The sequence below is a fragment of the Calliphora vicina genome, chromosome 4 (genome assembly GCF_958450345.1).
Source record: "Calliphora vicina chromosome 4, idCalVici1.1, whole genome shotgun sequence".
In the NCBI taxonomy this organism is placed as follows: domain Eukaryota; kingdom Metazoa; phylum Arthropoda; class Insecta; order Diptera; family Calliphoridae; genus Calliphora; species Calliphora vicina.
The window spans coordinates 26,900,196-26,915,409 of record NC_088783.1 but is presented as its reverse complement, the minus strand read 5'-3'; the positions used below and the strand labels follow the sequence as shown (position 1 = coordinate 26,915,409).

General features: G+C 30.3%; 1 protein-coding gene across 1 annotated transcript in view; it reads right to left on the bottom strand.

Moving 5' to 3' along the window:
* Positions 1-1,557: 1,557 nt before the first annotated feature.
* LOC135958008 (probable G-protein coupled receptor B0563.6) overlaps positions 1,558-15,214 on the bottom strand; it is a 40,121-nt gene continuing 26,464 nt past the window's right edge. Inside the window, exons 3-9 of the mRNA XM_065508868.1 lie at positions 5,148-5,297; positions 4,984-5,077; positions 4,759-4,912; positions 4,366-4,543; positions 3,804-3,898; positions 1,827-1,979; positions 1,558-1,750 (exon numbers count right to left, since the gene is read on the bottom strand). Coding sequence (XP_065364940.1) covers positions 1,637-1,750; positions 1,827-1,979; positions 3,804-3,898; positions 4,366-4,543; positions 4,759-4,912; positions 4,984-5,077; positions 5,148-5,297 — 938 coding nt within the window. The 3' untranslated portion in view covers positions 1,558-1,636. The remainder of the gene's footprint in view (positions 1,751-1,826; positions 1,980-3,803; positions 3,899-4,365; positions 4,544-4,758; positions 4,913-4,983; positions 5,078-5,147; positions 5,298-15,214) is intronic.

The window sequence follows — 15,214 nt, the reverse complement described above, 5'->3', positions numbered from 1 at the left end:
TAAATATATATGTCTGTAGTTATACTCACTAAACTTGTTCCTTGGATGTTTGAAAAATATGTAATTTTACTTTGACATTTGTATTTGAATTACAAAAAAATATGTTAAAAATACGTGCAAAATAAGAAGTTTCGGTTATATATATTAATCGACACAAATTAATCGGTTTATTTGTTATTCGAAAATAGTCAATTTTGAATTATTCGAACAGTTAAGCGACCAAAATTAATCGATTAACGGTTAATCGATTGAATACACTACTACTTTCTTACTTCTTTTTATCTGCTTATAACTTTTTTATAAGTAAAGCTGATTCAAAATACAAAAGAATACGTATTTTCAATCTAAATTCTAAAAAAATTAAAAGTTATGATGAAAATATCCAATATCATAACGTAATGACACTATGAGACTTTTGAAAATGTCATAACGTCAAAGGAAATTACGACACTTTCGTTTTGAAAAATATTTAACAAAATTTCAAGTAGAAGAATTGAATTGATCCTAAATCAGGTGAGTGTTTCACTTCGCTCCAAAAAGTATCCAATATAGATAGACTTTGACCGCACATACAATTTTCTGAAAATAGGCGAAATCACATAATTGTGAATAAATTCGAAAGCAATCGATTTTTATGATCGATATCTCATTTTGTTCCTATTACATGTGGCTTTTCGATAATGCAATACATCTGAACAATTTCTTTCGATTTAGATAGACTTTAGATAGATTTAGATAGACTTTGACCGCTCTTTTGTATTTATTGATATATCGGGATATCATGAATAATTGAAACAAATATAGTTTGTGACCCTATATTCGTCATTGTGACATTGGACATTATAACACGCCAGTTTTAAATCACTTTCGATTTGATTAATTTCAAAAAATCTGTTATAGCTTCCATGTATTTAAAATCAAGGTATCTTATCGCCTTGATTTGAAATACAAGAATACTAAAATATTTTTTAAGAATTTCTAGCGTTCAAGGCCTTTGTCCAGATTCGTCGCTATTTATCACGAAAGAATGTTGAGTATTAACTCTGGTGAATATCTGCAGACGGCTTCGCTAAATTACATTCTCTTTGATCATAATTGCAACTTATGTATGCTCTATGCTTAGGGACAGTATAGCACTTCTTGGTGGGTCATAACGTCCTGGAACATTTTGACCTTTGACTTTATGTCATACCACCTAGAGAGGTATGAGGCAAATTTGTTTAAAGTAAAAAGTAGTTTGTTGAGTAGTATTTTGCTTTTCATTTATGATGTCTTATTTTTCGTTATTTAAAATTATTATTATTATTTTATTTAATATTTAGTTAGTATACTTAAAATTATTAGTTGCTATTCTTTTTTTTTATTTTCATACTGTTTTAATAAATAATTGTAAATTCCCAAAATATTGTATTTTCATTAAGTATTCTTACATTTTTTAATAAACTTTTTTGTATATTATATTTCATACATATTAATTTGTAACAATGAACACAGATTTAATTATTTTACATGTATTTCTTTTATAATATAATATAATTTTTAAGTATGTATGTATTTTATAAGTAGGGAATTAAAAAATAGTTTATTTTCAAACTTAAACTAAGGAGACTAATCATAGTATAAGACCAAATTTGCATCAAATGCTACTGGAACGGCCCATGCCGGTGCAAACGCCGGATGTGGTGGTAATATGATGATTACGAAAAGTTAATTTGTCAAAGTTGTTAAGAGGTGTTTGCTTGGCAGAGACCTTTAAAAGAAAAAAAATATAAAACAAATTTCATTATAGTTATGTTATAATTATATGAATTATGAATCTTACTTACCTCATCCACCTGATGACATAGATGCGATTTTATCCAGGGCCAGTTAATGGTTCGCATCAGTGTATTACGAAAATCTTCACTAAACAAACAGTAGATGTAAAAGGTTATCGAGTAATTGGTCAACTCCAACAAATTCGCCAATGCTCTAAACACCTAGAATTGTTAGAAGGTTACAAGGACATCAATGGTTATATGTAATTGAATAAACAGTAGGAAATATTCCAAAAATAGCACGAACTGGTTTATTTTTGGCAAAAAGTTCATTTGTTTCATTTGAACACATTCACACTTCTGCTCGTTTACATGCAAACATATGAGAAAAAGCGGCCATTTAAACTATATGGAAACGGAAATGAAAACGATTATAGATTTGCACGTTTGTGCACCTACAATGACGATGTAAATTTCGTTATTTGTATTACAACAGGGGCGTATAGAAAAGGGTATAAATTTTTTATTGTGTCTTAATAAAACAGAAATATTGCTGTCAATATAAAAAGGATTTTACACACCCAGAGAAAAAATATAATTGTACATGTTTACCGTGACCAATTCAACATTTTTAATTTGTTTTAATAATATTATGTTCACTGTAATTACTTATGTGATTGCGGCAACCAAAGTTATGCATAATATATTAATGTTACACGATTGTAACAACGGCAACCATAATATGTTAAATATTATGGTTGCCGCAATCAAATAATTAATTACCACATACACTGAGATAAGTTCCTTAATGAAAGTCAGAAACAGAAGAGAGGCTGATATCGGTAGTAACTCTGAGCTCATCACAGCCGAAATCAAGATCAAACTGAAATAGCAAAGAAAAACAAGCAGGTACACGAGACGGAAGCGGCTGTTCATACAACAACACCAGAATAACTAGACTAAGAACACGTTAGTGGCGGCTATTCAGGAACAGCTATCAATGAACCAACATCACTCATGAGAAGATATCCCAGCAACATATAACCGAGTCGCAAAAGAATCATTGGGTATATCAAAAAAAAAATCTTGGATATCATACGACTATTGAAACCTGGTTTCTGAAAGAAGAGAACTCAAAAATATCAAGCAGCCCCCAGTATAAGTGAGATGAAGGATGCCATCGGGAAGTTAAGGGCAGCAGGCGAAGATGGAATACCAGAAAAGGCTACCTCCTAAAAGTGGCGACTTTAAATATTGCAATAACTTTAGAGGAATTACTCTGCTTAAAACCATATACAAGCAGTCAGAATAAAGAGAATACTGCAAAGTTAAAGGGAGAACAATCTACTAGATGAACTGGAAGGTTTCTTGCCAAAGAGGAGCTGCGTAGACCAAGCCGACATCCTACGCATTATTATGGATCAATCACTAGAATGGCAATACTACCCTGTACATACCGTTCGTTGATTTCAAGAAGGCCTTCGATAGCATCAGACGGACTGCCGTTTGAGAAGAAAGGGAGTACCTCAGAAAATAACTCGAATCATCAGAGCTATATGGGAGGATGCAGAACTCTCAGTCAACCATTTCACACAAACGCTGGAGTAATTCAAGGATGCCCCCTATCACCTCTGCTATTCACAATAGTGCTGAATGACATCATGACATAAGGCTGTTCAGAAAGAAGAGCAATCACGCCAGCTCGAGTATTTGGATTATGCGGATGATATTTGTCTACTCTTGCACAATATCTCCAACATGCAAGCGAAAGTAGTAGATTTGGAAAGATTAGCGCGCATTGTTGGACTTCAGATAAATGACAAGAAAAACCAAAACTATGAGAATTAACAACGTTAGTAACACAAATAAAACATAGGAAATGGAAGTGGATCGGTCATGCTATCAGAAATAATCTCGACAGAATAACAAGGATCAAGCTAAAGAGGACTCATCAAGGCTCAAGAAGCAGTGCTCTGCCAAAGAATACATTGAGGTGCACGATAGTCCAAGAACTAGGACAGTAAAATCTTACATGGGAAGACTCACCTGAAATGAAAAACTGGGTAAAACTTCCGAAGCAATTGTCATGTGTAAAATTGCCATCGGTGAGACACACACCAGAAATAAAATTGATGTACTACCTGAAATTTAAAAACAATATTATTAAATATTATAATTAATTATTTATTTACAGTGAATGTCACTTAAAATCGTACACCATCGTAGTCAAATTTTATTCATTAGTTTTAGAAAGTTGATGTTTTGGAAATATTTTAAAATGCAATTTTTATATTGTGTATGTATATATATGTCTATCAGCAAATTGGGTATAATTTTAATTGCCCTTATCCACAAATAAAAAAATTGGGTAAGACTGTCAGTGCCCAGAATATCAACTCTTCATTTAAAATCGTAAAGGCACTAAAAAATAGCAAATGATACCCTACAAAGTATTAGGATTATTTAATATTAAAATTTTTTTTAATTTTTAAAGTTTTAATTATAATTTTTTATATAATCACCTATTATTGAATGTATAGTTTCATAATATTTAAAAAAAAATATGTACGATTTTGAGTGATACTCACTGTATATAAAGCAAGCTCACCTAACAATAAAAATAGTCTTCTTTCTTCAGCATCCTTAATATATGAGGCTCGAGACGATGTCATTTTTCGCCTTTTCTCGCAAGTCTGACGGTAAACCATCATAATGCGCAAATTTAGACCAGCTATTAAAACAGTTGGTATTAATTTAAATATCACTTCCAGCATTACCTTATAGATCTAGAACAATAAATATTATTCAATATTAAATTTAAAAAGAAATAACTCTATCAAAGTTTTATAAAACAAAATTGCCATACAAAATTTATAAAATCCTTTGATACATAGAGATTGTCAAAAAACCTAACTCTTGCAGTATCAGACATATGTATGATTTGTTGTATTTTTGTTTAACAAATCTATGTACAACAGCTAAAGTTGTTTCTAATACTTACCGAATAGAATATTGTTCTTAAAAATGCATTATTATCTCTACGAAAATAAACAAAACGTCCATCTGTTTGTAAAACACATTTAATTAGTTCACCACGGAACACGCTCGGCAGGTAAATAACAAAAGTTATCATAGTGGTTAGGAATACAATGACCCTGAAATATAAACAAATAATTAATTATAATACTAGCATGTAAATAAAACATCACATTATAATCTATATTACCCAGGAGGACCCATTACTGGCCGTGTAAAACTAGGATGACACACCGACACGTAGCGTTCTATGGTTAGTATTAACAGCATCATTACACCTACACCTGTTGGTGCGACAAGAATGATTATTTAGTATTTCAACTCTTATGATTTTAGTTTAGTGTATTCACTCACCTAAACAACCATTTCCCAAAAATAGTTCCAAATGTGCTGTATAGAAAGCTGGCCCAAATTCTTCCCACTGGCCCCGGTCCTTGTGCACCAACATGCGTATGCCAAAAGGTATAGCAAAGACAATGGCCAATAAAGCAGCTGTTGAATACGCTGTAATTTAAAAATATAGTGTTATACAAAATGTTTCTGTTATAAAGGTTCGTGTATATACTTAATATGCCTTGTACTTTTGTGTCTCTGCTAATGTTAGCGTAGTCAATTCTTTTTGGGACATTTTTAGTACCGTTTTAAGTACTGTTATGTTTATAAAGGTGAATTTGGTGAATAAGAGCACAATTCTTAAATTAATATCTTGTTAATGAAAATATAAACATTTACAAACATTTGTATGGAAAAAATCAATATCTCCAAAAATTTCACAATAATTTCCTTATAAACTTTTATAAAATTATGGTCATAAGAATTGAAAATAAAGATGATTATTTTGTACAAAGAAACGTTTTGAAGTATGAATAGTAATATTTGATTTATTTTCCATCGTTAAATGTTTTTTTATTGCTATGTATTATTAATGAATTGTAAGGTTTTGCACAAAAAAATGTTTTCTTTTGGTCTGACCTAGAAAGCTGCCATTACATGTCATTGTGTGCCACAATTTTCCACCAGGAAAAAACAATTATCCTAATTAGTTATTCGGAATAGCTAGCAATACAAGATTATTTGTGAATTATAAAAGGAACTTTAAAAATTACATAAATGGGGGTAACCGCTATGAGAGAATTCTGCAGTAAATGGAATTTACAAGAGAAATCGATCTCCTAATTATCCAGAATGGTCCCAAAAATGAATAATGGTTAATTATAAAAGAAACAACTATTTTTAAATTCATTGTAAAATATTGCTCACAATCCGTAAAAGAAGGTATGTATACCTTAAGGTTTTTCACAGTTATATGTCATAAATTGCCCAAAAATGCATTCAAAACATTTTTGGAATCATGTCTTTTTTTAAAAATTTTACATCTAGCTAAAAATGGGGGACGGACGGGCAGCTGGAAATTCCACTAAAAGTTGCATTAGATTCAAAAATATGACCTTCAAAAATATTGCACTTTTTCATACTAAAAAATTTTTATAAATTTTCCTAATACTTTTTTATACAACAAGAAGTCAATGGTTCTGACTTAGAACAAGGAGTCAATGGTTCAGACTTAGTCATAATTTACACTATATGAAAAAGTGCAATATTTTTGAATCTAATTGAGATATTGACTTGACATTTTTTTGTAAGACCAAAAATTAACTTACCTAAACAAAAAAATAGTTCGGAATAAATGTGGTTCAAATTGTTCCTAATACTTGCAAGCCTATTAAAATTTTGAGCAATAAATATGTTAAATGTAATAAAATCTTTACCCCCATATGCATAAACAGTTTATAAATTTATCAAAGGTTTATAAAACAAAAATTCCATACAAAATCTGTTTCATAAACCTTTGATAAATTTATAAACTGTTTATGCATATGGGGGTTATTTATTAACAAAACTCAATGAAATTTTGAACGTTTTTTAGATTTGTCATTATAAATAACAAAGTGTAAAAACACTTGTCAAAGGGAATCCCGCAATTCCTAAAAATTGGAGCGAAAATCCAATAAATAGTATTCTTTAACAATTTTTCCCATAGAGTCCACATTTCTTTCGGGGCTGGGAAAAAAAATAAATAGGGAACACATCAAGGTTTCCAAGGCTGCTTTCCGTTTTATGATCCCAGCTTTGAGATTTTAGAACATGTGGTCCAAAATTGAAATTTTGATAAAAATTGGCCAATTTCCGAAGGGCATGATGCCGACATATTCGAAAAAAACAGAAAAACAGACATACAGAAAAATATAAAATTGATATATGTTCTTAAAGAAAGTTTTTTTTAATAAAAAATGGTTATTATTGGTAATTTAGTTGTCTAACCATCAAAACTCCATTCGGTTTAAAAGTACGCCCTATATTTAAAAAAAAGTGGACCAAAGTATGGCATAATTTTAAAATTTCAATACATATTGAAATTAGTATAACTCGGAAAATATAAGACACGTAAGCATATTTTTCAAGAACTAGCCGAACGCTTTCCAAAAATATAAAAATCTTCGAAATCGGATGGGAAACAAAAAATTACACGTGTTAAAAAAATTTTACATGTCGAGGGTACCCTACTTTGAGCCCCCATAGCGCCAGCCCAGAAGCATTTGTAAGGCCCATTTAAATAACTTAAACTGGAATACTCCTTGGTTACGCCCACGTCAAATTTTAATTCATGCGGACCAGCCGTGTTGAAATTCCAGATTTATTTCCAAAAAAAAATTGATTCTGCCCCACTGTGCATCGTTAAAAATCAATTATATTGGCAGTCATATATCGAAAATAATATAGTTATAATATATGAACGAAAACATTGCTGTAGAAAAAAGTTAATATTGAAATAAAATGTATTTAATTATAAAGTCGTTACTGACAAAGATTTATTATTGGGAAAAACATAGTATAATTGCAGCAACCATATCGAAAACATGTCTTTACACTAGGTGTAGTGTTGAAGTTTGTACAGACATTAAGGGTAATATTTTAAATCCTGATTTTGTAAAACAAAACGAAAAGTGTTTGAAAAAACTTTAAAATATTTTTTTCATTTGATACAATTTATTAAATATTTGTATGTTGTTTTACCACTTCTTCAATAAGTACCAATTATGGTTTTAATGTTGTATATTTATCAATAAATATTCATTGTAATAAAATAGTTAAGCTATTAATCTTTGAGTTTGGGCCATTATTAAATAAAAACTTTTGTAATTCACATGAATACTTCAAAATTTAAGTTCAACCTTCCTGAAAAAACAAATAAATAATACATAGGAAATTCCATTTCAATTTCCCAAAAACTTTAGCAAACAAACTGAAGAGTTATATTTTTTTCTTGTGGAAACATTATATAGCGGTTAACACAAATAAACTGTATTTGTTTATCTTGAAATAAACAAATATAAAAAATATTTTCCACTTATAAATGTCAACAACTCTTATAAAAATATTTTTCCGTATTTATATCGGCATTTATATAGGATTTTCTTAAACTTTTCCTTTCCATTTAAAGTACCTGTATTATTTGTTTAGAATTTCCATAGAAATTTAAGATACAAGTTCGCTTAATACTAGAAAATCCTTAAAACATTTTTCTATTTACCAAAAATATTCCTTAATTCATGGAATACTTGAATGAAAAAAAAACTGTCAAATTATCGACACAATCAACACTTACTTGACAAGTATTTGCATGTGTCAAGTTTTAAAATGAAGGAAAAACTTGAAGTGTATAATTAAGTTAACGAAAAAAAGCTCAGAAGATAAAAATAAACCATTATTAAATTTGTCTAAACCCCGAATTCGCACACATATATGACAGTATAACCCAGCCAAACACGTACATTCTTAAAGACATGTTCTTACACATATACTAACACTTATATACGAAGGAGGTTCGAAAAGATCTTTTGAAACCGTAGTAATATTCACAACTAATTTGTTTTTTGTTTTAAAAATATTCGTTTATTAAGATTTTGAAATGCCTTTTTCAGATTGCCGTCGTATGTAGTATTGTTAAAGGAATCATGCCAATTGAAACATATTTTTAATTTAGCAGGTCTCTGTTTACAACAACTTCTAGAAAGAGAGCAAACGAAAATGTTAGGAGGAAAACGAGAGGAAAATAAATATATTTAAGTAGAATGCTATTGTTTTTAACAAATTTCTTATGACATTTTATTTTCAATAAGTTTCCTGTTTTTCTTTATATTTTCCAAGTACATGTGTGTGTATTTCCGTTTCAATTTCATAAACCCAGAGACTCAGCAAACAATGACTTTAAGCCAAAAACAGAAGTTATGTATATGTAAACTAGACCTGCCCTTAAAAAATTAAGCTTTGTTGTGCAAGTGGAGGTAAAACTTGGAACCAAACTGTAAAATTGAAAAAATTATAGAAACCCATGATACAACAATATAAGGTACACTCAGTAGAAAATAAATTCTCAATTATACAATTCTTGTAACGTCAAACAAAAGAAAATATAAAAAAATATGAAAAAAAAATCAAAATCAAAATTTGACGTTATAGGAACCTAACAAACGTAATTTTTTTAAATTTTTAGGTTTTATTTTGAAACATTTGTACCATACAAATTTATTCAAAGTTAGCTATGACTTTTTCCCATCTCTGACAACATATGGATTCCGAGCCAAAGAACTGCTCATCTTTTGAGAACTAATAATGCCAATATCGGATACTCTGTTCCAGTGAGAGCATTCTGCTTCGATCGAAACAAATAATAGTCGGGCGGGGTAAGGTCTGGACTATAAAGCGGGAGAAGCAGAAATTCCCTACCGCTTCATTCTAAATACTTTTTAAGAGGTATCGAAACATGTGGCCAATCGTTGTCATGATGGATTCTTACGGTTTCATATCTTACGCTTTGAGTTTTCGTAATGGTTTACTTTTTCATCGCAAATAATGATTCGGTTCATACAAAAGAAAATCATTTTAGCACCGAACTATAAAAGGAGTGTTCGGCACTATATCTAGATGTTGCTCGGGTGTTTGGCATAAAAGTCTAATACACAAATTTAAATGCCTACTGCTTTCTAGTACACATAAAACACTAGAATCTTACCTATCGGATTACTTGTTTAAGATAAAATGCAGCGATTATGGAAATGTTCTGGGATCAACCCCGTACCTATTATACACCTCTGATTTTCCCGAGTCAAAAGAATTAACCATTTCCATGACACTGCAATTCAAAACTTCTCATGTGGACTTAAATGTACTTAGCATATAGAAACCTAGATAATTATCTCAGGCACGTGGAGACGTGGTTAAAAATATTGGAGAATAAAAGTAAATGAAATCAAATGCAACCACATAACGTTTTCACTTAGGAGCGGAAGTTGTCCACCAGTGACACTAAACTGTGTAAACATCCCACAGACTGATCACTTTACATCAGTAATGCGCAGCCAATACCACAATTGTGGAAAATAAAATCACACGTATTCTTATGCTCTTACATTTTAGTAGTCGTCCACTCAACGAGACAACTAGAAATACGCATGAGCACAGGTGTATGACTTTTTCATTATTTTTTCAGTTTTTGTATTTGTGTGTTTGTAGGTGCACTGAATAAAATAAAGAATTGAATGTGTTGGTGAGAGTAAGTGTATTGGTGAGAGGATTTATTTTTGCGAACCTCTGCTTTACATACATTGATATTGATTTAGATGCCAAGTAAGGCTTCACTTGGCATCGGCACATACTCAGAGAAAACTGATTCGTGATAGCAACCGGATTTGTTGCCAATCGAATGATTCTATCTTCTTGACCGAATTTTACAGTTGTGGCTACAAAATTTTGGAAGGGGTAACAAAAGTTTGGTTGCTTCAACCGAAATTCTTCTTTATCAACTGCCTTTCTGTTGTTAGAATCGAAAACAAAGAAGAATTTCGGTTAAACAACCAAACTTTAGTTACCCCTTTTAAAATTTAGTAGCCATAACTGTAAAATTCAGTCACTAAGTTAGAATCATTCGATTGGCAACAAATTCGGTTGCTATCACGAATCTATTTTCTCTGTGTGGGGAACAGCAAGCAATACCAGTATAGATCTCATACCGAGTGCGCAATCCAAAACTCTTAGAACCATGACGGGAGCTCCATTGTACATAAGAAATAAGAACTTTGGTCTTTGGTCAAGGACGAATTTAGAAAGACCAAGGCTGATTTGCCAAATATGATTCTCCACTGAGAGAACAATAAGAAAGTAAGAAAGTATGGTATCAGTCAAGCCCGATCATACTTTCTTACTTGTTTTTCAATTAAAGAAGTAAAGCAAAACTTTCAGCATATGACGCTTTGTTGATACAAAATTCGACATGGTGGTAATTCATGAGTTTGACAACAAATAAATTATGTTGATATTGTAAAATACATAGACATATCATTTGTGTAGAAAACAACACACGAGGGAAAACATCGTAAGCTTTGTTATGGGTCAGATGACGGTCAAATAAAAGTTGATTGGAATCCAAAAATGTTCTACCTAAATTCGTAAGTTATGCTAGGCTCAAAATTTTGCATAAATTAGTTTCAGATACTAATAAACAAGGCAAGGATTTCTATGCAAATGCATGTTTGTAGTCAGTAACTCAAAATTACTTTTGACAATTCCTCTTTCCGAATCGAAGAATTTGAAACAAAATGGCATCGATTTGTTGTTGCATATTTTTGCATATTACGGCTGTCACCCTAATGTACATATATATTGAAACTGTGACCAGAAATTTATATTTTTTTGTATTAATAAATATATTTCAAATAAAAAACATGTTTTTATTTCATATTTTTGTATTTTTAGTGCATATTTTCTCTCTTTATAGTGCATATTATAAGCGCATATTTTTATTTTTTTAGTGCATGAAAATCCTTGCCTTGCTAATGAATATTAACAGATGACTTCAATAGAAATTTTTTAAGGTCAGGTCTAATATAACCTTTTTTTAACAACAATTTTTTACCATAAACAGCAATAGCTGCGTGCTAGTCTATTTATCAGAACCATTACCAACAATAACAACAAAAGAAAAAGGTAAATTATTTTTTAATACTCATACTTACTCCACACACAAAAACATTTAACAATTTTTGATTTTATTTTTTTCCTTCGCTATTTTTGTTTGCCATTTTAACTTCCGCAACGTTTGCTATTATGGCACACAAGTATTTCTTTTTTATTCCTTTTTTTTGCTACGAAATTGTTTTCAAAACCCTACAGCCGAGTGGTATTAAAATAATGAATAATATAAGTTGGTTGGTAAGTTTGTAGCACTTTTAACTGATTAGTGAGGTTATATTTTAAACCTACTTAACATAACCTTTAGTAACGAAGGTTCGATAGCAAATAGACAGCCAATATAGTGGTGCTTATGGGCATCTAGACAACTGTAGCAACTTGGATGTCAGGATCGTAAGCAATATAATTTTCTTTGTACATAAATGAGGCCGATTTTTACCCAAATAGTAGCTGTATTGACCAATAACTTCATTAATTATACTGTGTGACAAATTTCGGATCATCTTCTTCATCTTCAGTGATTCGCTTGCGAAACAAATGTTCATTATTACAATAATTCCATAGAGTCTGCCATGATCACCCCAACAGTATACTCGACTATATGAGTATTAGGGTGGACCCTATTTTGCACCTTTTGCATTTTTTGAAGCTCCCAGGGTATAAACCCACTGCTGAAGCTTGAGCAAAATCGCAAAAAGTTTTGAGGAAAAAAAGAATTCAAATTAAAATAGTTTTAGCCATAGAGAAAACACATAGAGCGGAAACTCTCCAGTCAAAGACCTAACTCAGTTGTCAAAAACCTAAGTGGTGAGAATGTATTAGTAAAAAAAACTATGTGAAAACAAAAACAACACTCGTATGTGTAACTTTTTTGAGTAATTGTTTTGTTTGAGTTTTATCGAGTTTCCGCTCTATGTTCTCTATGGTTTTAGCTTTATAATGTTTAAAATTTAAACATTTTCTGACATTATAACTTGATACAATCATATAATTTCATAATTGGGACCATAGAGAATATATAAAGGAGAGCGGAAACTGTCCTGTCAAGGACCTAACTCAGTTGTCAAAAACCTAAGTTGTGAGAATGTATTATAGTAAAAAAAAATATGTGAAAACAAATATGTTTGAGTTTTTTTCTAGTTTCCGCTCTATGTATATTTTCTCTATGCCTGGAACATTTTGATGACGGGGAACAAAATTGTTATATAAGCGCCAGCCTAATGTGTATGTAATTTTACTTTAGTACACTCTGTTGAATGAATTTCATTGTTGGCAATTGTTGGTTGTGATTTAAAATGTTCCATAAAAATGGTACTTTAAACGCAGATTATGGTCGTTTTCGCAGAATTGAATGATTTATTTTTATAACATTTATTTTGCGTATCTGAAAATTTCAATTGCTTCTAATTAAAACCATTAAAAAACAAAAAAACATTTAAGCGAAATTGGTAAGGGTAAAACCAAGCAACAGCGGCATGTATTAGTATTTAGAGGCGTAAGAAATTTGTATTACTTAAAGACAAATGAAATTTGTATAAAGGAAATTGTGTTATATTTAGTTCAAAGGGAAATAGGCACATATTTTTTGCATTACATTGTCCATACTAATCTTAATTTCATTAAATTAAATAAAGTTCGCATACCCCTAAGCAAAATTTGCATAGTTTAAGTTTGTTTTAAAAATAGAATAACTAAAAAGGAAAACGTTTTGTTACCAGTGAAATCTCCGAAGTTATGAAACCTGTAAAGTTTATTTTTATAATTAATCATTTATATACCACTTAGTTACTAGTCCAATAACTTTGGTGGCTTTTTTTAATTTAAAAGAGAAACTGCTTTAAATATTAAACCAAAATTACATTTGAAGAAGCTGGTCTGGCTCTGCTGCCTGCTAATTTTAGAACAAGTTCTTTTCACAAAATAGCTTTGCGTTTAATAATAATATTTTAATTCAAATTAGTTTTAAAAATTTGTATAACATTTTTAAGCATTTTATTTTAAACGCCAATGGACAAACATTAAAAACTAACATATGGGCAATTCCATGAATATGTCAACCACGACTGAAAAAATAAAAATTCTTGAATCTTTTTTCAAGATGTGTTGAATATGAAAAAACTCTAAAATGTTTCTATGTGAATGTTTTAGAAATAGATCAATACACATAGATAGGAAACTCTCTTATAAAAGACCTAACTCAATTGTCAAAAACTTAAGTGGTGAGAAAGTATTAGTAAAAACACTATGTGAAAACTAAAACAACATGTGTATGTGTGAATTTTTAAGTATTTTTTTGATGTCAATGAGGAGCCGCAGAACAAAAGGTACTTCTTTGCACATTTCTAATTTTTGGGAAATTGAATTTTATTTATTTTGCCCCCTTAAAAGACTGCATGAACCTGAAAATGGCAACACGTTTCTCACTTATCAATAGATACAACTAACTGCCATAAGTCACCACATTAAATGTAAGGGATGTTAGATATAAAACCATTTTAATATCGAAAAAGAATGATTTGTTAAAAAATAATGAAAAAAAGGCACGTTTTGTACGGATATGAAATAATACCCCAAAAAATCATTATGAAATAAGTCCCCAATATAAATTTTGGGGGATAATTTAATTTTTTTAATTTATAAAGAAAACGTAAATTAATTCGTAAATTATGTTCCGATATATTAACAACTTGTATTTACCATTCACAAAAAAAATGTGATATCAGTGTAAAGAAAGTTCTTAAGAATAAAAATTAATTTTGAAATTGAAACTGGGTTCAGAATGACTTTTTTGGATTCAGAATGTCAAAAAGTCGGTATACAATAGTACAAGTAAATAAGAGTACAGGAATAAAACTTGCAAGGAAAGAGTAAGTATGCCAACAGATGGTAACTGCTTACTTACCAAGAATTATGTTGAACACTACCACAAGAACGAAACAGAATTGTATAAGGATTTAAAGGCTCTGAATATAATTAAGGACAAATGCGAAGATCTTACAGTAATATTATAAGGCGATGCAATGAGCTTAATAAGATCTTCTTTCCGTAAAATTTGTGAATCTTATGTTGTTGTTAGTAAGTTAAAAAATATTGTTCTCTTTTTCTCTAAATTTCCAATGGAGTTTGAAAATACTTTCCGAGAAAGCAATTTTATTTCCTCATATTTAAATAAATAAAAATTAAAAAGATTTTAACTTTAAAAAAGGTCTACTTTTTCATAGGAAATTTGTATATTTAGTCTGCTTTAACTTTTTTAATAAGAGCTACAAAGTTTAATTTAAAACCAGTTTAGTTGAAATATTGTTTTGTGAATTACTGTAATGTTTTGTAATCGCGCGATTTTTTATTTATTTTCGCCTGCGGCGCTTGGTTACAAAATTTTACACTAATTC